At 39.5% G+C, this 25,517-nt stretch overlaps 2 protein-coding genes across 3 annotated transcripts in view; one reads left to right on the top strand and one right to left on the bottom strand.

Moving 5' to 3' along the window:
- The window catches only part of stt3b (STT3 oligosaccharyltransferase complex catalytic subunit B), a 67,318-nt gene extending 45,278 nt beyond the window's left edge, over positions 1 to 22,040 (top strand). The window contains exons 5-16 of one of the 2 annotated variants that reach the window (XM_029514296.1): positions 2,046 to 2,145; positions 3,562 to 3,660; positions 5,773 to 5,919; positions 9,548 to 9,596; positions 10,279 to 10,433; positions 11,863 to 12,074; positions 13,470 to 13,657; positions 14,455 to 14,626; positions 15,208 to 15,381; positions 15,774 to 15,887; positions 17,751 to 17,957; positions 19,056 to 22,040. In XM_029514296.1, coding sequence (XP_029370156.1) covers positions 2,046 to 2,145; positions 3,562 to 3,660; positions 5,773 to 5,919; positions 9,548 to 9,596; positions 10,279 to 10,433; positions 11,863 to 12,074; positions 13,470 to 13,657; positions 14,455 to 14,626; positions 15,208 to 15,381; positions 15,774 to 15,887; positions 17,751 to 17,957; positions 19,056 to 19,130 — 1,692 coding nt within the window. In that variant the 3' untranslated portion in view covers positions 19,131 to 22,040. Of the gene's footprint in view, positions 1 to 2,045; positions 2,146 to 3,561; positions 3,661 to 5,772; positions 5,920 to 9,547; positions 9,597 to 10,278; positions 10,434 to 11,862; positions 12,075 to 13,469; positions 13,658 to 14,454; positions 14,627 to 15,207; positions 15,382 to 15,773; positions 15,888 to 17,750; positions 17,958 to 19,052 lie in introns of both variants that reach the window. The other variant, XM_029514295.1, reaches the window with a different exon arrangement.
- Positions 22,041 to 23,753: 1,713 nt separating this feature from the next.
- The window catches only part of osbpl10a (oxysterol binding protein-like 10a), a 48,598-nt gene continuing 46,834 nt past the window's right edge, over positions 23,754 to 25,517 (bottom strand). The window contains exon 13 of the mRNA XM_029514858.1: positions 23,754 to 25,438. Coding sequence (XP_029370718.1) covers positions 25,394 to 25,438 — 45 coding nt within the window. The 3' untranslated portion in view covers positions 23,754 to 25,393. The remainder of the gene's footprint in view (positions 25,439 to 25,517) is intronic.

The following is a 25,517-nucleotide window of genomic DNA, read 5'->3' as shown; positions in this document are numbered from 1 at the left end:
ATGCAGAGAGCGATAACAGCTATGACTTTGCTCCCAAACATTTTCTGATTCCTGCCCTCAGCTGTTAGCCTGTGGCTCCAGCACAGGAATGGCTGTTAGAGCCATAATTTCAAATACAACTCGGCCATGCACACATACATAGTGTGGCACACTCACACAGCTTTGATTTTTTTTTATTTATTTATTTATTTTTTGGTCGTCATGGGCATTCATTTTTGCATGGTCCTCTAATGTGACCAGATGGCCACTTGCTTTCTCCAGTAATTTTTTGTCGTGCCATTTTTACATTATATCACAATTATAGTAATTACCAGTTTCTGACTTGTAAATACTGATCAGGCCAGTATCTAAATGATAATTGTGACCTTTGTCAGACATGCAAACTGTAGAGCCCAAGGGAATGTTGGTTGGTCTGTGGCTCCACTAAATTTCTCCAGATTGAAATATTTCTATTAGATGGATTGCAATGAAATTTTACAATGAAATCCATGGTCCCCATATACCATCCACACTTCCTCCACACTGTATGGACATACAGTTTATTTTTAATCAAGCTATGCTGCTGCCATGACTCTGTCTTAAGTGTTATACTTTCAATTAGTGCCCAAACAGTCAGTGATGGATCAATCAGCCACCCCCTCTGCATTAATATTTTTATCAATTAGACATGATGCTCTTGTTTTCCCTGCAACTGCATAAGTGTAATGATTGCGCTTTCAATCGTACTCAGGAGGTGCAATAGAGGCTCTCCAGAGGAGCTCCGGCGAATAAAGGATCACACGCATTTGTGTATATGCAATCTTTGTTCCTTTTTAATTTATTTTTCCCCTCTGCTCTCTTTCTTTCTTTGTCTCTGTCTCATTTTGTTTTATGAACTCTTGCTTTCCCTGTATGCTTACTCTTTCTCCATGCTCTTGTGACTTTCATTCTAGTGCTCTCACTGTTTCCATTTATCATTTACTGTTGGATTACAGACTATTGACGATTTGTTGGTGCTGTTTTTGTGGAGTTGTTTTAGAGCCCCCACATCCACAACTATGATACTCTGTGGACTTGAAATGCAGCTGAGGAATAATTTTAGGGAAGCTTTTAAAGTTATTGGTTCAACTCACATTTTATATCAAACATGTAAAGAATGATTGCCTAGTTTTTATGGCTTCTATTAGCATCACGGTTTAATAGCTGTGTGCTTGTGTGTAAATTGTGTTATTCTAGTCAGTCTCTAAGGGGGTATTGTGCAGGGTTGCATTCATGCATAGAAGAAGGCTGGCTTTTGTGTACAGACCAATTTACTCATTTGATTGTTTTGATTGATCAAAAATCTAGTTCATGTGTATAAATTAATTTTTTGTTGCATTTAACATAGTCACTGTTGCCACAGGTATCGAGCTGCATACATGAATGTATGCCATGAATTCACACAAGCTACAATAACCCGTGAGTGAATGATGCAGACTTTCTAGTATTTCCTTTTCATACAAAACTATAAAAAAAAAGCTTGTTGTCAGTGCCAGAGGAAATTTGACTTGGTCGCTGTTTTATGATAACCATGTCTCTTCGAAACATCAAGAATTTAAGAGATAAGAAAAACAGCCCCCATAGACGTTTGGCCCGCAATTTCTCCTTCCTTACTGTTTTTTTTTTTTCCGCTTTACCTTTTTTCTTTCTATTCACATTATACACTTCATAAGAGGGGTTTGGGTTAGCAGCGGTTCACTGTGTAGGGCATGCATCTTATCTATCTATATCAGTGAGGCTGTGATAGACCTGGTGTTTTGTTGAGGAAAGTCAGATGTATTCAAGTTTTTTCATATGGCTTCATCTAAGTACACCTATTTATCCTAGTTTGGGCTTTTAGATATATGAAGCCACAACACACCAACTAGACTCGCTATGCTTTTTGATTCTGCTTTAGTGATATAGTCTGATGTGTGCCTCAGACATTATCTGCAAAAATAATGTCAATATTGCAAAGAACATGACAGTCTCCAGTCACAAAACCCACAAAATATCTTCATTGACATGAGTATGTTTGTGTGTTGTAGGTGTCAGCATGGGGAGGCTATGTGTTCATTATCAACCTAATTCCTCTACATGTGTTCGTGCTGTTACTGATGCAACGCTACAGCAGAAGAGTCTACATCGGTAAGACAGACACACACACACTAACCATTCATTTTCGGTGTGTGACACAAGATTTTAAACTCCCCCACATACAGTCGCTAAAAGAGAATGTGTTTTCAGATCTCATCCAATTATGATAGAAATGTTTGGAGTAAGCAAAAGGAGATTCCTCTTCGTATGACTCCCAACACTGTTGCCTGAGCATTTGACCCTGAAACAAGCTCAAATAGCGTCATACCTGCATTCACCTCTCACCTCCATAAGCATTTCGTCGTCAGTGCAGACATCGACACACCACTCACCAGTAAATGCAGCCACCTGTTTCCTTATTCTTGTTTTTTTATTTTTGAGACTACAAAGGGGCAGCGCACTGGCAAAGAGGATAGGCCCGTCACTCAACAACCATCACCCGAGAGCACGTGGCAGTTCCGGCACATTATCCGTTGGCTCAGAAAATTCAAGCTCAATCCTTAAGACCCTCTACCATCCACACATCTGTCGCCAGCTTAGCCCCAAGCTCACAGCAGGCACTGTTTTGGTCAAGAAAAATGATAGCATGTCAAGTATCATTTACATATGATTATATGTTGCATTCAGGGTAACTGCAAAGCAGAGTCTTTGAGAGCTTTGCAAATGAATTATAGCCTCTTCAAAGTGCGAAGGCTTTTACCTGCCTCTGCTCTATCTCCAAATGGTTCTTCAACAATCGCCACTAGGCGATATAGAGCTGTTAGATGAAGGGGAAAATTTCCTTCCACCCTCACTGTTACTGAAGGATAGTTGCATAGCTGATGGTGAAGTATATTTGTTGACAGAAAAAAAAATGACATCTTCAATTACTTGGGTATGCATCCCTCATCTTCCTCTATTCAACTTCTAGCACCTTAGCCAGGTGTCTATCAGTCACCATGCACACCATTTAAAAGGAAAAAACGAAAATCCCAGTTTTATTAAAAAAAAAAAAAAAAAGCCTTGCTGTCTCCGCTCGCCCACAATCCCTTTCTTTCTTCCTTGAGTCAATAACAGATGTGTGAGAAAGAGATTGCTCAAGGCGGTCACAACTATTTCAAAAACGAAGTGCACTCTTCAGGAAGAGTATGAAATCTTAATTAAGCTGGTGCGTCTGTGAATCTGTTCCCCAGCTACAAAGGTGGGAGTTGCACTTTTCTCAGCACTGTTGTCTCACTCCAGGCCTCCCCATCACACTGCACAGAGCCAGCTCCTATTTTCTCCATAAATGACGTTGGATTAGGTATTTTGTATTTACTCCCTCCGAGTTGCAACAGTGAAAATCAATACACTATCCACTATAGAGGTTGATTTCCCGTCAAGGGACCCAAAGTAGAGTTGTGGAACAGAAGCTTTTCAGTAGTACAACCATTTATTTGGATTGTTTGATTTCTTATCTGCTTTGCTTTGTGTCTTGTCTCTTCACAGCATACAGCACTTTCTACATTGTGGGTCTCATACTGTCAATGCAGATCCCTTTTGTCGGCTTCCAACCAATCAGGACCAGCGAGCACATGGCTGCTGCCGGTATGTCCTAGCCTTCTTACCTCTGAAATGCCACTCTTCTTGGTAATTACTGTTGTAGCCGGTAATTTTTGTGAAGCGTTGCCCCCTGATTTTCCTAGTTACGTTTCAATCACACCTTTCATGTGTCACAATTACATGACCACACAAACCTATTTCTTTAGATTTTTGCCAGAAGCATCAACAAGCTGCCCTTTGTGCATCAGGTTATGTTGTCATTTCAAAGATGATCAAAGTTATAGGTTGTAAAGTGAATGTTATCACCCAACTCGACTCTGCAATTCCTCTAAACTCTATTGAACGTTTGTCTTTCAACCTATTTTTCCATTTTGCAGCCAACGTTACTGTTTTTATTCATCAACCTCATTTCCCACTATGTGTTACCTGCCAAGCACCAAACTGGTTGGTGAACATAAAGATATATTTGGCAGCTAAATATTCACATATTTGAAAGGATAACAGGATGAATATCAGACTAATTTTCATCAACAAGGTACACCAAGTTGATGCTAATGTTGCTCTGCATGTATTTGTTTACATAGGACACTGCTTCCTGGCATGTTTGCTTAATTAGGCCATAGGTCAGTGTTGCATTCAGATCCTGTTAAACTTTGCACTACTGGCATTTTTTTTTTTTTATCTGACTTTTGTTCATGAATATACTTAAAATTTGCTTTAACTGTATGTGGAAAATACCCTTTTGAAGTTGCACAAACTAAGCAGACTTTGTGTCTGGGTTTTGAAGAACGGAGAAAAAGGGAACTCAGGATACGATGCAAGGCTTTCATGTCACCTTCCAAGCCGCCCTGACCCTGCCAACAAATTTATGCTACAAAACCCAGGGGAAAAGCAGTAATTCATATATTAAAGGTGCAGCATGGGTTGCATTCCCTTGTGCTGACGCTGTTGGTCATGCTCTCTCTACAGAAGAACGCAGGTCCTTCCTAGAATACATTGGCCAAATAGGAATAAGTCAGCAGCTTCACATGCTACCCATATAGGACTGGCACTTTAAACACTTTTTTTTTTTTTTGGCTTGTGGATAGTTTATTAAAGCTTGTTCATTTGTTCAGCTTCACCTCTGAAGAGTGGGCCCATCTGTTGCCTGACAGCATGGAACAGTGCACATGTATGTGCATGATTGTTGTGTTCATTTACATCCAGATTGGGAGAGGACTTGGCAGCTTCAGGAAGCTGAGCAGCATCTTTTTTTTGAGAAATCGCTTTTGCGCTGCAGCAGACGTACATTGAAGTGTCCCTGTTTTTCTGGGTGTCTACAGCACAAACAGCATTATAAGAGGCTTTGAAGAATGCATCACCAAAAATCATCTTTGCCTCTCTGTTTTTGGCTCCCCTCTCTCACCATCTCCAGAGTGTGTGTTTTTCATGACACCAGGGTAGCAGATGCTCAGAACATCTGGTGGTAGCATTCAGGGAGCTCAGTGAAGACAGCAAGCGAGTGATAGAGCCACGGACCTGTCTGTGCCATTGTGATATCAGCCCCCAAGGCAGGCTGGGTGGCATGGAGTGACAAGCATGTTAGCACCATGGTTGCTCTTGAGGAGACTGGCAGGGGCTTAACCTCAGAAAAGGGTGAAACCTGATGTGTGTGCTGCCGCAATGGTTGAGCTGAGGAGAAAGAAGAATTTCACACAAGTTTTGAACATGGACAGGAGGTGATGAAACGGGGGAACCTGGGCCTATTTTTAATTTTCATATCAAATTCACAATGCAAACAGAGACGCACTGGAGAAATTGGAGCTGAGAAGGTGACAGAGCAAAGGAACAGAGGAAAGACGTGTGACCAAAGGGGGCTGCAAAAGAAAGACGAGACGAGGGAAAGAGAATGGCTTATTTACACAAATCTGTCTCATGCATTTGAAATATGTTGTCCCGCAGTGTTTGTCTTTCACATCTGAATGAACAGCCAAAGGGGCAATCACAAACTGCTTTGTTGAGAATCCTGCCAAACTGACAGCGGCACTTCTTAACCACGAAAAATCCACTTGGTACCCTGCAGGAGGCAGGATGAATCAGGCCCTCGTCAGATATTCTGTATGAGTTTCCATTGTATGTTTGTTCATTCTTTTGCTTCTCACTGTGGCTTTTCCTCAGGTGTGTTTGCACTTCTCCAAGCCTATGCCTTCCTTCAGTACTTGAAGGACAGGCTTACCAGACAGGAGTTCCAGACACTTTTCTTCCTCGGAGTCTCTCTGGCTGCTGGTGTGGTCTTCCTCACAGTGATATATCTCACATACACAGGTTTGTATGTCCCACTCATATGTTGTCAATGTCATGTAGCACAGGTCACAATATTAATGGCATTTCTCTGTAAGTCAATTCAGTTAGTTGATCATATAAACATTAATTATACATCAAAAGGTCAAGTATGCTTGTTTGCAGATTTTCTAATTGAAGGTAACAAAAGATCTGCTCATTGTGAGATTTTCTCATCGTGTCAAACCAGTGGAAATAACAAAACTATTCATATTTCTTGACTTTGTCCATTTTAAATGCACCATTAAATTTGTCGACAAAGGTGGCATTCTAACATGTTAGAATGTAAGCATTTTCCGCACCAAGTAATCACATGATTCAATGTAAAGCTCTCTCTCTACTTCCTATAGATTCCACTGTTACTTCTTTTTATAGCTGTTATTTTATCTGTAAATAGTGGTTTCCAATAAAATTCATTGACTTTTACAATGCCTATCTTCAAAGACTGCATTCTCAAAGTTAGTATCTTTCTGATATTCAGAAATCTCACCTTCAGTAGCATTTTCATACAGAAGATTTTCTATTTTCTATATTCTGACTTTTGTTTGAGTAGCATTCATATCACTCAGATATCAATCACCCCCTCAGGAAAGACTTCAGACTATAATATGCATACTCAAAATGAAACAATGTTGAACCTGGTTTTGTTTCATATTGAGATATGCTTGTCAAAGTGAATCGAATGAATCACAGTATCTGACAGGGTTTATGATGAAGCCACCGAACAAAATAATCATCAATTTTATCCTGCTGGTGAGTCATTATCATAATTTCAGAGCCAATAAAATGACATATGTTTGAGGCACTGGCATGTGGTAATATTGGTAAAGATGATAAGCTCAATAACATAATGCCAGTCATGATGTGTCAATATTTTCCAAAAACTGTTAGAACCAAATGTAGATTTCTCTGGCTTTTTATTTTTGGTTGTCTTAATGTAGGATCATGTTCTGATGAGTCTAACAGACCAATTATAAAATAGATGATGGTAATGTCGTCACCCCCATCTGTTTGTTTGGTGTTTTCTACAATATGTAGGAAATTGAGATTGGGTGGACAAATAGCCGTTTTGGTCAGGAGCAGTTGAAAGGATTTTGATGTTTATCCAGATCTGGGATTTCAGCCATTTTAGATTTTGTTTTCTTCTTTTAGCCAAAAGTTAGTGCACACACATGATCCTGTAATGGCCCGACCACCAGTCGTCCTCTGTGGCCTGCTAATCAGTGCTTGGTTTGTCAGAAAATCAAACCTGGTAGGAAAATTGTAAACAAATATAAACAACTTTCTAACTTGTAGAACTCTAGAGCGTTGCTGGATTGTGCTCTATTGAGTGGCTTTTGTGAGCTTGTATATGTATTTTCTTTCCTTTTCTGGGGGGCGCTGGCCTGGTTGAACCCTGAAGTACGAAGCCAGCTGGTTGATCTTTGTCCTTGTTTATGTTTTCCTTCATTATTTTCAGCTCTGCCTGGTTTGTAGCCTCAGTGGAGGCCTCAAGGATTCAGGGCTTTCAAATGTTACCACTTTGGTGTTTATTAATTTTATTTGTCTCCTGCTGAAGGGTTCAGATTGAGAATAACAAATTCTGCATTTTGACTTATTGAAAGGACACGCATAACTTACTATCTTATTGTGAAAACAATGGAAGAATGTAATGCTCCAAAGCCTGAATTCCCTGACAGAAACTTTCTTCTCTTGGTGTATTACCACAGATTGACTCTTCGAAAGCTAATATACTTTTTTTTTTTTTTTGTGAGAGAAGGGAGATGATTTATCCTCTTAAGTAGCATGCACACACTACTTGCAGAGTGTAATGAGGCTTGATAAAGAATGGGAGTGTTTTTTACCTCACAACATATGTTAGCTTTCTTGCTCTGATCATGATGGCAGGTAATTTACTTGAATAAACTGAAAATCTGACATACTGTCAACCAACATTATATAAACTATGCGGTCAGGCCTTTTGCCCACAGCAAAGAGCTGGTGGCACATTATATCTACAGATATATTGGCGTCCACATATTGGTGGCCAGACACATGTTGATGCAGACGTCTAGTCTGTTGGGTATGCTGGCTTCAGCTGGATGTCTGGTAAATTGTGTGATGTGTCAGCCATCTGTATGGAGCAGTATGGAGCAGTGGGAGACAGGGACTGTTTGGTGAATGAGACAGGTTTTGCACCAGGTATTTGCATGCCCCTCTCTCATCTGTCAGAGCTTTTCATCTCATAAAAATCTCTTCAACAGAGGGATAGTCTGGTATCCTGAGCACAGAAGTATCTTGAGCACAGAGCCAAATATTGATTGGTTAAATCAGTGTCATCCTTTAATATCACCTCTTGAATTATCTCTTTCATTTAACTTTTGCAGCTCTTCCACTTCTCTTCTTTCTCTGAGGTTCAGCACTTTGTACATAATTTTATGCACTATTTTTTTCACCATTCTCTTAAAATGCTATCTTATTTTTTTGGCATTGCAATGCATTCAATTATGCCATCACAATTAAATGCATTTTTCTGACTCTTGAAAGGACATGGTACAGCTTTATGTTGGAAGACGCATCTCAAATATGAAATGTGGGGCTGAGGCTTTTGTTTGTGTCTGTGTGTGGCTCACTGTAAGAGCCCTGAGGCAACGGTTCAGATCTGAAATGTATTCCAGATCAAAGCCTAACCAAGGCAAGACATCAGTATGCGAACATAAAATGCCCTGTGCAGTCTTATTTGCAGATTAAATGGTTTAAGTTACATTTATAAACAAGTCAATTTCCGTAATTAAGTACCATCAATAGAATGCATTTTAAGCATTGACAGTCTCCTCTAGTTTAAACTCCCTTTGGGTTTGAGCCGCAGTGGGCAGATGGTTCAGCTTCATACCGTTTGGTCACAACACTTCACTTGAATGTTCTGAAATGCCCTGAAAACCTATTTTCTCGTGTTCTTACTATAAAGAACCGCTATGTGCCTATCAGTGTTGGGCAACATTTCATTCAAAATGTGATGGCAGTTAAAGGGCTGCTTCCTGATGTTGGCAGCTCTGTTGCACAAATCCCATCAAACCACATCCTGATGAAGCAAATTAGCCCTTTTCCTAATTGTGAAAGCCACCCTTGAATGAAATCCATTTAGTGTTATTCACCAAAATATACTGTGGGGAAAGTTGAAATAGTTACTTTCCTTTGTTGGAAAACAAAAAACGTAACTCTTCTTGATCAATAAAATTCTTAAATATAAAATAGGGATAACCTTTTTTTTTTTGCAAAGCATTTTGGGGGTGTTTAAGTGGAAGGAAATTATATTCATTTTCTTAAAATAAACTAGAAGATTTTATTGTAGGCATCCATTGTGTTATCCTCAGGCAAACTCTGCGACACATTTCTCCTGCCTTGTGGGTCTGATAGTGTTTGACGTTTTATTTATTAAAAGCTGCAGACTTGGGGTAAGATTGCTACATAGATAATTGCACTTTGTTCTAATAAAGGACAATTTTTTTTTTTATTGTGTTCAAACTATTTTTCCATAACTAACTTTTGCCTTGCTTGTCTTCACACTTTATAAATGGAAAGCAAACAAGCAGAGTTTTCTGTTTTTTCCTCTGACTGTGTTTTCTTTCAATAGGATACATCGCGCCATGGAGTGGTCGTTTCTACTCTCTCTGGGACACAGGGTAAGCTCCGCTGACCTCCACACCCTCGCTGTCAATGGAACGCTTGTTCAATCGAATGCATGTGTGTGTCTTCGAAGACGACATACCCCCACCCCCTCCTCTGCACTTTCCAAGAGGGCAGAACAGTTCAACACGGGCTCTGTGCTGAACTATTGTCTTACTTCCAAATAGCACCAGGCACCCTGTGTTCTCCAAATGCACTGCAACATGTTTGGTATTTCAGCACACCCAATCAATTTGCCCACCGATTGCTGACTGAAGCACTATGTGATGATTTTTTTTTTTTTTTCTCTTCTTCTTCTTCCCTTTGGAGGCTAATACAAATTCCTTAATGTGCTGTGTGTTTTCTTTTTCAGCTGTAATCACAAAACACTTAAGAGGAAATACTTAAAATTGTATAGAAATTGCTTTGTAAAAGCAATTAAGAATAATGACTGAACACACACACACATCAGAATCTAGTAGCCAAATAAATGGAACACCGCTCATCTGTAATGCTAAGTTTGTTCATATTTTATCATAAGCATGCTGAGGAGGTCTTTTTTGCTCATAATTGTGACGTTAATCAGGAGGATCTATTGTATAATTTGTCTCAACACTCCCAATGCGCTCAATCCTGAAAGAATCGCAACCTGTCTGTCTCACCCTCCTCCCCTTTTCCACCCCCCTCCCCAATCTCCAGCTATGCAAAGATCCATATTCCCATAATAGCATCGGTGTCGGAGCATCAGCCAACAACATGGGTCTCCTTCTTCTTCGACCTCCACATCCTGGTCTGCACCTTCCCAGCAGGCCTCTGGTTCTGCATCAAGAACATCAACGATGAACGGGTGTTTGGTAAGAACATTTTATTTCATTCTCATCTTCACGGTACAGATAGAAAACATTCTTCGCACCAACAGCATGCCTCATGGGATGGCCATTGGTCATCTGTTGTCAGTCCAGCTATCCATCACTTTGGCCCAGCCTGAAATTATTAATAATATTTATTCACTTAAAATTTTTACATGCAGCTTGGAATTATGGAGGGATGGCTGTAAATACCGCAGTGCCCATGAGTCTCTGCTGCTGTTGAAACTTAAGGCATGAATCAAAGCTTCCAGTGATGAAAACACTGTCATAGTTACTGATCCAGTGATAATTGACTGGAAATGAATTTTGAAGATGCAGATTATTATATTTTTCTTCAACTTCATTTTTAGCCTCCGTCATCATTTGGTGTCACACATCACAAAATTTAATGCTCCATGATTGGGTACTTCATAAGGAAACGCACCTTGAAAGTCACCTTGACAGCTTCCCACATTTGCTGTTTTATGAACACGGGGTTGTACATTATTTATTTTTAATAAATCAAGTTTTTTTTTTTTTTTTTTTTTCCTTCATCTTTTTAATGGTCATTCCTGTGTCATGTCCAACCAAGGTCAACCATGCAATTGTCTATTTATGGAGGAAATTAGGTTTTTGCTTCCCAAACTATAGCTTTCTAAAGTAGCTGCTGCTCCTTCACAGCTCTGTTGTGCCATTTATCATCTGTCAGTTTGACTAGGAAAACCCTTTTTATCACTAATCTTTCTGCAGTTACAGTCATTTATCTACTTTGTCAACAGCATGCTGTGATGTGATAAATAACCATGCTTTGTAAATAATAAACAGTCAATGAAATATACACAGAGTGTAGCGATCAAGAGTCTTGCCTGGTGGTTTGAACAAATACTTTCTAGCTGAGGACACATTCTATCTTGGACACTTTCTCTTCTGTCTGCATCAGTGTGATGTGCTCTCAGCTTTAAAGCAGCCTGAAAGATAAACATGGACTAGGAGTGAACTTCTCTACAAAACCATGTGGCAGTAAAAAAAAAAACAAAAAAACAAAAAAAAACAGCCGGATCAAGGGCAGAGAACCTTTGAGCCCCAGAAACAGTCATTTCTCTGGCTGCTCTTCCTCGAGTCTGGAAGCAACCAATTGATTAACCCTAAACCTGTTGAGCCAGGTCACCACTTTTCAAGGACACACACAGCCGGGACTCTCATTTAGGCTTTTGAGCTGTATGCTGCTAACACGGGCTTATTATGCTGCATAATTCTAAGTTCTCCTTTTCATGTTTTTATCTCCTCCCCACACACACACACCGCCTCGTTTCCTGTCTCCCCTTTGTGTTCGCACCTCTTTCTCCTTGTTCAACCTCTGTCTGCTTTGTTTCATCTTTCTCCTTCTCTACCCACACCACTCTAACCCACATCTCCTTTTTCTTACTTCCTGCAGTTGCCCTGTACGCCATCAGTGCAGTCTATTTTGCCGGTGTTATGGTACGTCTGATGTTGACGCTGACACCGGTGGTGTGCATGCTGTCAGCGGTGGCTTTCTCGAGCGTCTTTGAACATTACATGGGAGACGACACTAAGAGGGAGAAGCCGCCTGCCGAAGATAGCAGTGATGAGGACGACAAGAGGAATTCTGGGAATCTCTATGACAAGGTCACAACAGAATGATTGCTCAAATTAGTGTCGTATATCATGATACTGTGGAGATGGATGTCACAGGTCATATTATCAAGATGTTGACAGAAAGTGTCATCAACAGCATTTGCTGAAATAATGCGCAGCAATATTGTTATTCTTTAAAAGCACCTTTTGGGGTTTGGATTGATCAGTAGGTTGTTTGTCAGTTTCTGTCCTCACCTGCCACCAGTTTGAGTAAACTGTGATTCAACTGCGATTCAGGTCCAACGGCTTGATGCTGTTGCCATAATTTTTAGCTGTCTCAAATTTTCCACTGACTGCCGTATTCACTGTCAAACCAGTTATTTCATGTGCTCCCCCCAAAATTCCTTGTATGTGGAGCAGTTAGCTAGCTCTATGTAGCACATTTGCTGTTTCAAAAATGAGATGTTTCGTTTTTGAAGATCCAGACATGTCAAAACTGGCAGTGTTTGTTACACATCTTTTTGTTGGCAGGAAAATTAGCTTTTATGGACTTTATAGTTAGTTTGAAATGCACATGCAACATGTATTAAGTCGTCAAGCAGATCTAAAGCAAAGCAGTTGTAGAGGCAAAGAGAGACACAGTTAAAACTGATAGAAACTCAGGAAGTTCTGAGAATTTATTTTTCTCAGGCCGTAGGAAAACCTTTTGGTAGTATACACTTGAATTTAAACAATATTAAAATATCAGTGTGTCCATAGGTGTGTCTTTCCATTGTTGTGGTGTGGCCTTTTATGGGTTGGCTGAATCATCCTACTGTTCAAGATAAACAAATCTTTTTAAAACACCAGATTATTTAGAAGGTACATCATCACAAATCAGGCGAGGAAAAAGCTTTATTTTTCCTCAGTTGTCTAATAGCTGACATATTTTAGATACACGATTTACATAGAACATTATAATATTTCCTGTGAAGACTTCAGAGGTCGTTTAAGACTCGCACTCAACCTATAAATTTACATGTATTTATTAAGGTGTCTAGTGTAGGGGCCTTTATATTACGTAGTGAAGTTATGCTCACATTTTAGCCAGAGCAATAGAAAGGTTGCACTTATAGTTAATATAATATAGTTAATTTTTCAGACAATTCAAATGTCATGTTATCTCATTAATCTCTATTACTGCTCACTTTCAGCCAGTATTCATTTCAGAGCAAGTAGTAAGAAGTGCTAAAGAATCCCAATTATATAGTAAACATCTGATCTGCAGCTACTTTAAAATAACAACTCATCACATTGTTCATCTCACAGACAATACCAGAAGCTAGAGGATGCTCTCAGATACTTTACTCAATTAGTTAATTTGATTATATATGCCCAGCAACAATTCATATTTCTGGTACCTCAGACTTTGTCCTCTGTCATAAGAGTGTTTGTCGCCCCCTGCAGGCTGGAAAGGTACGCAAACACGTGTCAGAGCAGGAGAAAGCAGAGGAGGGTTTGGGTCCCAACATTAAATCCATCGTCACCATGTTAATGTTGATGCTGCTGATGATGTTCGCCGTCCACTGCACCTGGGTCACCAGCAACGCCTACTCTAGTCCCAGTGTGGTGCTTGCCTCGTACAACCATGACGGGTACGGATTCGACGCACGCACATATTTCTGTTCTTACGTGTTGATGGATCTTATATAATCACGAAGAGCACAGTAACTCTCTTGTAGCGTAGGTCATAATGCAGAAGGATGGCAGGCTCCACCTTGCATATGAATTAGCACAAATGTGAGTGTATGTATGCAGGATGGATCAGCAGGATTGAGGGTGGACATGTATATTTCATAAGAGATTTGTGGAAATATTGATAAAAGCACCTCTAAGTTTTAATGTGGTTGGTTAACTTGTGTTTTTAGGTCCCAAAACATCTGTGGACCAAAACTGAATTTACAAAAAGCTAATATACTATTCTCCTCTAGGCATAATTGTTCTCTTCAAGCATTATGGAGGAAATACTGAAGGCCAAGACTAAGTAGTAGTCACAAGTTCTCATACATATATTAATGACACCCCTGCAGTTGTCAGACAATGGTTTAGCAGTGCTGCTGGGCGCAGGCACACTGTCACTCTGCTCTTCTCTTGCACATAAACACCCACATGCTTGCAGTGCTTGTGCACGCACATAATATGATTACCATACGTATAATTAAATGCTTGCATGGCTTTATGTCTGCCCCCACTGCCTGAGATAAATTCAGGACATATTAGTTCAAAGTGTGAGGTTTTTGTTTTTTTTTTTTACCCTGAGCTTATATGCACAATTACTCTATTTTCAGCCCCTGTTGCCCTTTTGATTCAAAGTCTGAACTGAAATATTAATAGCCTCCGCAGCCATATGCTTGTCGACAGTGTTACCTGTCAACCTTATTTTCCTTGTTAGGACGCGTAACATCCTGGATGACTTCAGGGAGGCTTACTACTGGTTGCGACAGAACACAGATGAGCATGCCCGTGTCATGTCGTGGTGGGATTACGGTTACCAGATAGCCGGCATGGCCAACAGGACCACGCTAGTAGATAATAACACATGGAACAACAGTCATATCGCCTTGGTAAGCTCTTTCTGTTACTCATGTTACCATCAGATTCTGGTGTCTTCATCGCTGTGCTCTTGTAGACAGATAGATGTAGACATAGAGGGAGAAACAAATGATTTCCTCTAGCAGCCACTGTATGATTAGCAGTCTCTTCAGTGACTTTTTTTCTGTAATTGCTACTTTGAATAAAATCTTTCCCTCCAACAAGCCAGATAATCTTGTTTGCTTAAAATTTTCCATTGAATTTACACTGTAGGGAGATTTAAGTTAATTACTGTCAGATTCTCTGGTTTTGATTTAGTTTTTCTCGCTGCTGCCAAATCTAGAGAAATGTTTTTGTCTTTTAGTGAAACACGGTAAAACCCTCTAGCTTTCTTCTATTTTGCTTTCTAACTGTCACCTTTTGTCTCTTCAACACCTGTTCACTGGAAATGTAATTAAGGGCAATGCCTGATGGATCTCTCTTTATTAAGTTGTGTTTTTTTTTGTTTGTTTGTTTTGTTTTTTTTTTTTGCTATGAACAAGACAACTTGGTTTGTGAAATCAAAGAAACCCCAATTAAGTTGTAACTTGTCATCATTCATCGCTCTTTCCAGGTGGGGAAAGCCATGTCGTCCAATGAGAGTGCAGCCTATGAAATCATGAGGTCGCTAGATGTGGACTACGTCTTGATCATTTTTGGAGGGGTGATCGGCTACTCGGGCGACGATATAAACAAGTTCCTGTGGATGGTGAGGATAGCAGAGGGAGAGCATCCAAAGGACATCAGGGTGAGTCTGAGACAAGAAACTATTCCTGATAAAAGCTAACTAGCCTAGCTCACATTGCTTCTACACTTAATACTGTTTGTAAAATCATGGTTAGCTTAGTTGCTTTATTCTTAACTCAGCAAGAAACTGAAAGCAGGCTCCTCTAAAACTCTCTAAATAACATTTTGTGCATGTGTGCACACAATGAAGACAGCAGTCAAAGTCATTGTACAACAAGCGTTGCGCAACAATCTCAAGACAGTTTTTAATTTTTATGTGAACATAGTGGCTGTAATTAATGAAGATGAATTTATTTTCTCGGACGTGCCGTGCCTTAGTCCAATCAATTAGTGTGAAATTGAATGCCTGTCGCTAATTTTCTGGATCTCCCTTTGCCTCCTTGTCTTATTTAGGAGAGTGACTACTTCACCCCACAGGGAGAGTTCAGAGTGGACAAGGCTGGTTCACCTACCCTCCTCAACTGCCTGATGTACAAGATGTCTTATTATCGATTCGGTGAAATGCAGGTGAGGAAGCAAGAAGTTACAATTTGAGTCTTAAATAATTTTCATTTATTTATTTATTTATTTGAAGTGAGGTCAGGGTTGGCGGGAAACTCTCCACTGAATTTTAAGAGATTTTCCAGGGATTCTGAATAACTCACAAATAATAAGTTCCAGCTCTGCACTGAGATCAGAAAGTAACAAGCTGCCATCACTAAAGAAATGGGGAGAAAAAAGTGGTATTTAAAAAAAAAAAAGTTGTTGCTATATTTTATGAAGCTTTACCAGAGAATAACAAGCATCTGCCACCACCAAAGGAGCTAACCTTCTTGCAGGTATAAGTGGAGGTCATGGACAAACAGGCAGAACAGGATTTAAGGAGATGCCTTGGGGGTCTTTGAGGTTTGGAGAGGTGTTTTGGAGGAGGAATATGAAGGATTGGCAGAAGCTTTGAAATCGGACACAGTTACTTTTGGCAGGTAGGACTGGAGAGATGAGAGGTTTCTTACTTGCCAGGTGCTTCCATCTTAGCTGTAGATGGGACCTGGCCAAAAGCTCAGCTGAGACAGGAGTATAAATGCAGCCGCCATCTGCAGTTAGACAGCCAAAGCTTATGGCGATGTGTCAGGGTAAAGAGATGCAGTGACTGAGGATGGTAGGCAGTGTAGATTAGGTCTTCACTCCCAAAACTCACATTTGTGCCCTTTTTTATAACATTTAAATTAAGAGTTGAAAAAAAGAAAATCATGCATCAAGAAAACTATTTCTTATATCTGCATTATATAAACAGTAGTATGATAGTTCACATTCTGCGTCCTCTGAAGTAGCCTGAAGGTGAACAGGATTTACTGTATCCTGGGAGAGTGAAAATGGAGACATGGCTGAAAAACACCAGAGGAAAGGCAGTAGAGTGTAGCTTTTTGAACTGAGCTAACCGGGGCAAATCAAATGTGAGGAGGACACAGTAGCAGAGGCTGCAGGGGGGCAGTCTGGGGCTTTTACTGCAGATATAGTAGGGACACGAGGCTGTAAGTGGCTCCTACAAAGTGTGATGTCATTGTTAACAAAGGGCAGATGCTGCACTGCTCAAAGCGCTGTCAAACTTGTTTTCCATTTTTACCTTTAAATTATTTTTGTCCTTGTCTTTATCTGTTAACTGAGAACATAGAAATTAATAAACAGCAAAAATAAAGCTGTGTTTTAGTTGCCTTCATAAGACTGATGTCAAATCCAGAGCAGAAGTTTTAAGTTTTCTTTAAAGAAAATGCTTCAACTTTTGCTGTCTTATCTAACTTGTGGTAGGAAACAGTTTTTCTCAGACTCTGAAACGATTACCAGGCATCTGCAGGACTTGTTGTGATTCAGTTTCCTCATTAAAGGGCCTCAGAGGGTTGTAAAGTTTTTTTTTTTTTTTTTCTCTCTCTCTCTCTCTTTCTTGACTGTGGTTTTATTTCCCTCTCTTGTCGATACATCAGTCCGAAACTCAAACCTTTTCTTTTACTCTCGTATATAAACTAAAAAACCACAGAATACCCACATATTTTGGCTAAAAGCAGCAAACGTTTGAAAGTTTTACTAAAAAGAGGAGTGAAATGATTAATTGATTGTCAAAATAGTTGCAGATTCAGTTTCTTTGGACGAGTCCATTGATAACATATCATCTGAAAGGGATTAATTGTGTGTAATTGGTTTGTATCTATTCTTCTGCTTATTCATTTCCAGACAACATGAAATTAATAATGTATTTCATTGATTTCTGGTTGTATTAAGTCTTAACGTCTTTAACTTTGTGAAATCTTCTATTAAAGGCTGTTTGAACACTTTATTTTTACCAAGACACGCACCCAGCTGCCAATTCATCAAATCACACCTTTCTTTCTTTCCCAGCTGGACTTTCGGACGCCGCCTGGCTTCGATCGCACACGTAATGCTGAGATTGGCAACAAGGACATCAAATTCAAGCATCTGGAGGAGGCGTTTACCTCTGAGCACTGGCTGGTCAGGATCTACAAGGTGAAGAACCTGGACAACAGAGAGCCGCTGGACCACAAGCTTCGCTCTGTAGTGCCCAAGCAGAAGTACACCTCCAAAAAGGTAACTGCACATATCATGTTTGATTTGGATAGAATCATACTAGTTATGATTCTGGAGATTCAGGTCGTCTTGTAGAAGGTAGAACGCAGTTCTTTTATTACATACAGTAAATGTAACAAACTACAGTTCTTATGTACGTAGCGGTCAAAGAGATTTTGTGGCTCCAGGTGGGTTTTATTTGGAGGGAATCGCTCCCAGGTGGTTCTTTTAATGCTGGAGGTTGACGACCCCTTGGATACACAGTGGTCAATCCATTCATTGAGTTACGCCACATCAGTGCATTGGTACTTCATTTTTTCCCCTTCAATTATAAGATGATTTTGCTGGAATAGTTTGGACAACAAAAGACCAACCCAGCACCAATTTCCTCCTGAAGAAATCATGAAATATCAGTCAACATAGTTAGTTTAACCTGTCCTGACTTTACGAACTGCATATTGAAAAGTGTGTTTAAGGTGTGATTTAATGCCCTGTTTTCATTTGTCCACTTAACAGAGAACATCTTTTTCACTTACCAGCACGAACAGCAGCATCCCCAAGTATCCCTGTTTGAATTCTTAGTTTATTATAGCTCAGATTAACATGCTATATACTCTCCCCACTGATGACAGATGATTTATGAATTTATATGTGAGGGCTGGATGTGTGTAGGAGGAATAAATGACAGGGCCTTGTAGTTCTGTTGCATTCACGCAGTCATAGATTTTTCAGGGTTTTTTTTTTTTTGTTGGTTTGTTTGTTTTGTTCCTAAGGAAAGAAATAGCAGAAAAGCATCTGCCATAATAAATAGTATGAGCTGGGACCCGTATAATAAAGTGATTGTGGCTATAATAGACTTATAAATGTGGAAATTTACTCCCAAATGAATATTTGAAATGTCCTTTCAACCTAAAGGCAGTGTTATACATAATGTGAGCTAAGACTTGAAATCAGTGACTGTTGCTGCCTTTAAATCAATTATTCATCATAGACATCAGACCATAGCAGGTCCTGTTAAATATACATGCCAGTTATGTCTAAATTTAACTCTGATTTTGAATCCACCCCTTTCAGTCACAGAACGTTTTGTGATTAAATCTTTTTCTTCTGTCTAAGCAGACCGCCAAAAGGAAGCGAGGACACATCAGGAACAAGCTGGTCCTGAGGAAAGGCAAGAAACTGCAAAAGAAATAATGCTGATGATGAACTCTTCTAGGAAAACAAATACATGCGAAGAAACCTCTAACAACCAATGAAGAAGAACACGGGGGCCTTTTGGTCTCAAGCGCTTCTCGTTTGGCCGCTCCAACGTGTTGAGGAAGTTGAAGTGTCATATCTGGCTAGCTCCAGAACTATTTGTCCGTTTTATCCTGAGGACCGCTGTCTTTACCGCTTTTTCTTTTTTTTTTTTGTTCCCCCCCCCCCCCCCCGCCTCCCTCTTCATTTTTGTTTTGTGTTAATTTGTACTTGAATGTGTGGCAAGGTATAGGGCTGCTCTGTTTCGTTTGGCGTCTGTTAATTTTTGTGGTACGTTGATTAACTGCTTATCAGTATAGGGATTGGGTGAAGGGGAAACGAGAGAAGACTAGGAACATTTGCACCAAAGACCCATCGACCTTGCTCCATGGCACATGCGAACTTAATACTGAGAGTGAGGAAGCGCAGGAGGGAAAGCTGCTGACTTTGTTCCTGACACGTGTACAGAGGACAGTATGCGGTATGGAGGAACGTTACCATCTAGGCACAGCCCATCTGTAATATTAACCTTTTTACCATCATCCTCATCATCATCATTTCTGTCTGCCTGGCTCCCTGACCCTTATTTTTCAACAAATTCTCTAGGAAAAAAAAATTGGCCTAATGTGTAAATATGTGATGTAAAGAAAAATGTCTAAAAGGATGGTAATATATTGGATTATTGTGGTGATTTTTAAATATGCAGTTTTTGTTCTTCTCTTGGGTTCATTATGTGATTGTTTTGGGAGGGTCTTTTTGTTTGTTAGTTAGTTTTTTTTTTTTTTTTTGGTATGACAACAAGTAGAACAGTGAATGCAATAATTCTTGTACAGAGGGGCTTAAGATTTTGTTGGAAGAATGAATGTGAATTTTTACAAAGTTCCCCCCCTCCTCCTTTTTTCATGAATTGCATAGATTGTATATTTCTGCTGCTAGGATTTTAAAGACGGAAGCAAGCAACTGTGTGTAAAAAGTAGTGATAATAAATTAGGCGGAGGGGGCTCTCTAGTTAAGCGAGCAAAGCCTAGTGCCTCATCGCTGGTCATCACCACCTTGTTCATTTGTGACGGTCTACCTTGTTGTTTTTGTTTGGTTCGTTACGTATCAGTGGGGGCCTGTTGGGTACCTTGACCAGGCTGAGGCAGTGGAAACTGGAAATTTTCAAGATGTCTGGAAATAGACAATGATGAACTGTGAAGAGGGGTAAATGTGTAGAAATGGGAGAAGACTTGCTGAGGTGAAGAAAGGTAAGAAGTTCCATCATTGTCTGAAACTTTAGGAAGCTCTGGAGCCGTGTCCCAGAGGTTTCCCCCGAGGCCAGTGTGATGTTTTCAGTGGCTGTCCTGCTTGAACAGTCTAAAAAAATAAAAGCTATTGAATTCACAATGACATACAATTTACAGAAAAATTCACCCCATTAAAAGCCTTTACAAATAATCATGTTTAATTAATTACTCAATTACTTACCTTCAAATCTAATTAGCTCAGTGGTATCCTGAAATGTTTGTCAGATAACTACAGTGAAACATTTATAATTTATCTGCTAATTATTTTCTTGATTAATTTGTTCTATTTTGTCTATAAATTAAATAAAATAGAAAATCTGAATCAGTTTTGTGGAAGCGAAGGTGTAATTGTTTTTCTTCCCCCAAGAATTTAAAATTGCACAGTTTAGGAGGTGGAGCACGGATATTTGGCATTTTGGCTTGAAAAATTCCCTCATTAGACTATCTGAGTCATCTTCAGTTCATAACGTAAATTAAAACTGTTGCGTCTCAACCTCAGTCATGATTATACCCAAATGATATCACGATTACTTACTTGGGGGGGGGGGAACAGGAGATGAAGCTGCTGTGGCACAGAGACTAGATTAAACTGATTTTTGATTGCATTGCTTCATTGAAATATCTTGGAATCCAATACTTTTGTTTGTACACAGTAATTTTAGTGCATAGTGGCTAATTTAACAGCTCATTTGGTTAATGTTCTTACCGTAAAATTTCTGAAAATACTTCATAATGCCACCCAAGCTTTTTTTTTTTCTTTATTTTCTTTTTTTTGTACAAACAACAGTCTAAATCCTACAAAAAAAAAGGTAGTTTGATATTTTTAAATTAGCTTAAAAATGACATGGATGATTAATAAGTTGTTGCACCAGTTCAGTCAGCGACTCAGAGCTGGAGTTTACAGAATGAGATCGGGACACGGCTCCACTCAGCAGTTACCTTTGAATCTTTCTACAGGCACTGTACTGTTCTTTGTTTCAATTCTTCAGATGCCATGTGTAAACACTAAAGGAGTTTCTATATGCGCACGCTTCTGTAACCTTTTTATTTTTTATGAAATAAGTGACACATCAAAAGACTAACGCATCATACAACTGTATTTCATTTGTCACATCTCAAAAAAAAACTGACTTTATTCGTTTCTCCTGCTTATTTTTTCTTGAGACCTTCTTTTATTTGTCTTAATCACTTTGTTCTCTGTTTTTGATCTTTTCTGTAACTGTCACCATTTCAGGCTTCAGACCTTTGACACAATGCCACATTGTTGTTCAGTTACACAATACCTAAAACTGTGTCACACCCTTTGATTTCTGATTTGTCAAACGGAGAAAGATGAGACTAAGCCTTAATGTGATGTGTAGTTTGTTGCCCTGTTTTGTTTTGGGTTTTTTTTGTGTGTGTGTTCCTTTTGAATTGGGAACGGTGGAAAAATTCTTTCCTCTGAGTTCACTCATTTCTCTGTAGCTCAGTGCCGTCTGTCCCAACACCATTCTTTGATTTGATGCAGTCCCCCCCCCCCCCCCCCCAGTCCTACCTGCTTCTCTCTGCTCACCTTCCAAGTTTACATTTTTACATTGTTCTGTTCAGCCATCTTTAAATACACACTTCAATGAAAAAAAAAAAAAAAAGTCTAAGTTGTTATTGTGGTATCTCTTCTCAAACTAAGCCATTTGATCTCTTAAGTGGTATCATGACAGTAATTTAATTTACATTTTTCCTGTGTAGATCTCATATTTAACCCAGAAGACAAATCAAACCACTTGATGGCAGCATTAACCTTTGAACAAGAAGACTGGCTTATGAGTCAGCGGCAGCATGCATGAAAAATGACTTAATACAGTCCGGTGAGGAGAATCAGTGCTGAGTTTGAGAAGTAAGTCCATCATTGTGAAGACACTGAAATCTCTGTGTGGGGAAAATATCGTGACCACCTGATGTTATTTGACTTCACTGTGTTCTAAGTGAAATCAGCTACCATCAGGAGGTCACAACATTATTGTTGCCCACTAAATTGCTCAGTAGGACTTTGTGGAGTAGATTTGCACTCGCACATGTCCAGCACGCAAAGCAGCATGTGAATCCCTGAATTAAACAGTTGACTGTGGTAAAGCTACCTGCAGGATATCTGCAAGTCTTAAAATTAGTTCTCTCCAAAAAAAGACGAAGCCTTTTTAAATATTATATTTTGGTCTTAAATATTTTTCGTTTCTCCATTTTTGTCTCAGTCCATCCAAAACTCAAAGATCAATCATGTATGATGGCAAAAGCAACAAATATTTCCATATGACTGAAAGATCAATTGATAATTGGAATATTTTTAATCCATCAGTCTGATTGGTGTGATGGTGAAACGAGTGTGAGATTTCCTCCATGTTTTAACATTTTAAACTGAATTTGGCCAACATGGAAGCACTGAACGATCTGGAGAAAGTACCTCTCCAAAGTAAAAGTCTTTAGTTGATCTGCTTATTACAGACTCGGCTTCAGTTTGTTAAACGTGCTTCGGCCTTCATTAAGCTCAGGGTTTATCTGAACAACATTCATTTGTACTTCATGTTTGTTTTAACACTCCTAAAGACAGCGTTCTCGGTAGTTCATCCTAAAGCTGCACTTAAAGGCTTCTTTGTGCTCTGAAGTCAGCGCTTCCACAGTCCATAATTTGGCTGTTAAGAGTTCATCTCAATCTAAAGTATTGCCAAAATGTTTTTTTAAGCATCTTAAATACTCAGATGGCTCCATTCAGTGTTTATATTTATTTTAGAAACCTGTTCATACAATACTTATTACAGGCTCTCTGCTGCATAGCTGTCAGGGGACAGAGCCAGTTTTAATACCTTCTATGCACACAGGTACATTTCACTAAAGCATTTTATAAACCACCATCTGAAACTAAATCAAATTAATGTTGAATTTAAGTATCAGGTCTTATAGATAACTAATGGAAGGCCTAAGCAGTATGAAGCATGGTCATAATGTTATGGCTGATTGCTTTTATATATGAAGACATCGAGATGATGTTTAGCTGGTTAATCATTGTATGCCACACTATCTCAGCGTCATTCATTTTCTTGGAAACTGGAAAGGTTAGGTGAATGGATAAGCTTACACTTAAATTGTTATAGTTCATCCTCACATTGCTGTGACTGTTTGTACTCCATTTAGATTAAGTTAGGTAGATTAGATAGATAGATTAGGTTTATTAGTGAGTGAGGAGTAGGTTGTGTTAATAATTGCTTGGCTGCAGGATATAAAATGATTGGAGGTTCATAATGACAGGACATCGTTTGAAAAAGGGATACAAGGTCTTTATTAATGGACAGTCCTTCATTCATCCACAGTCAGTATGTAGGTGAGTCTGGCTCCGTCTGGAGATAGAAAACTGTTTGATATAAGGCGAGTGTTGTGAAGCGGGAATGAACAGTGGATGGACGGAGGTGGCAGGTTCTCACCGGTTTATTCTGGACTGCGCTGCACTGTCGTGGCTTAGGCTACAAACTGGCATCGGGTAAGTTCACCTGGCTAAAGATACCACAACAACACATCTGAAGGTTCAACTGAAGCAACAGCCTAGAGGGGAGGCAGTGGGTGAATGTCTCTTGATGACAAATTTAAAAACAAAGAATATAAGGCCATAGAAAAAAAAAAAACGTTCAGTGAGGACGAACAAAATGCAAATTTCATCAGATTTATCTTTGTTTTAAGGAACTCAATCAATCTTGACATTGGCAGAATTATTTGTCAAATATACTCTGAAGCTGTGAATGCGTTTCCTTTTCTGCCCAACAGGCTGCTTCCTTCTGCTCCCTGTGATTGTTACTGTGGGAGATAATCCTCTCTTCTTCAGAGGAAACCTTCCAGCAGCCTCCAGTTGTTAAACCACGGTTGTGTATTTCTGCTCATCCATATTCATCACCACAGGCGGCCCAAAGAGACGTCGTAACTGGATGTGCAGTGCTGCCTAATTATTACACAAGCTGCAGTGTAACGGTGCAGATACAGAAAAGATAAAAAGACACCCAGGATCGTTTTGCCACAAACAAACCAGTGTTTTCGCTTGTAAGAAAAACTGGCTCATGTGCTAGAGCTGAAGAAGAGAGGTAGTCGTGGAGAGCTTCTGTTCTGTGGAGGTGCCTCACTCGGTGGGTGCTCATCTATCAAAGGAACCACATGGCAATGTTTTTAAGAGTAAAACAAAAAGCTTATAATGGCTCCGAACAAGATGGGAACATGACAAACTATTCGTGTGTCCAGATACATTCATAGTGCAGACAAAACAATCAGGACCTTTACTCTCTATCAGCTCACTGTAATGCACCGTATCTTAACATGTACCAACACGTTTAATCATTTTGCTTCTGGATTTATATAGTTTTAAATCTGGTTATGTGTTCTTATTCTCCATAAAGCTGTTAGAGATCACCCTGATTGGCAAAAGCCAGAGATATAAAATAGTAAATCTGTTTCTACGGTAAAAGTGCTTTTATAAACAACTCATTTACAACTACAGTATTATGTTTTACGGGGAACTTCCATCGATTCTTTCTACCACTGCAGGACAAACTAAAACACGGAGAAAACATCTTGATCGTGTGGAAATAAAATAGAAAAACAAAACAGAAACACCAGTGGCAAACTTCATCACTGTGCGTGTGCAGAAAAGGCCTTCCCTCGGTGAAAAATAGAAATACTCTACTTTGAGTAGTAATACTATTAACTGTATATAAAAATGTACTTCTCCAAGAGCTCCAAACTCCTTGTTGGTTATAACGGTGGAGATCCCTTTGGCACCTTGCACGTTTCTGTTTGTGTCTGTGTTGTCGCTCTGACAGTCTGAAGCTCAGTTCTGAAGGCCTCACGGAGAGGCCGTTTCCTCATTTCCACTTCCTCCTCGGCGTGTGGAGGCAGGATCTGTGTTGTGAGAATGGAGTTTTGGTGTCAGGTGGACTTCCACAGCGGGTTGTTGTAGATCCAACCGTCTCCCTGCACAAAGGAAATCAGTTAGCTCTTTTAAAATGTTTGCTTGTAATAACGGACCTGCCTAATAGTGACATTGTGTATA

Source organism: Echeneis naucrates, chromosome 11, assembly GCF_900963305.1.
Source record: "Echeneis naucrates chromosome 11, fEcheNa1.1, whole genome shotgun sequence".
In the NCBI taxonomy this organism is placed as follows: Eukaryota; Metazoa; Chordata; class Actinopteri; order Carangiformes; family Echeneidae; genus Echeneis; species Echeneis naucrates.
The sequence above is the reverse complement of the archived record's forward strand: the minus strand, read 5'-3'. Positions and strand labels throughout refer to the sequence as shown.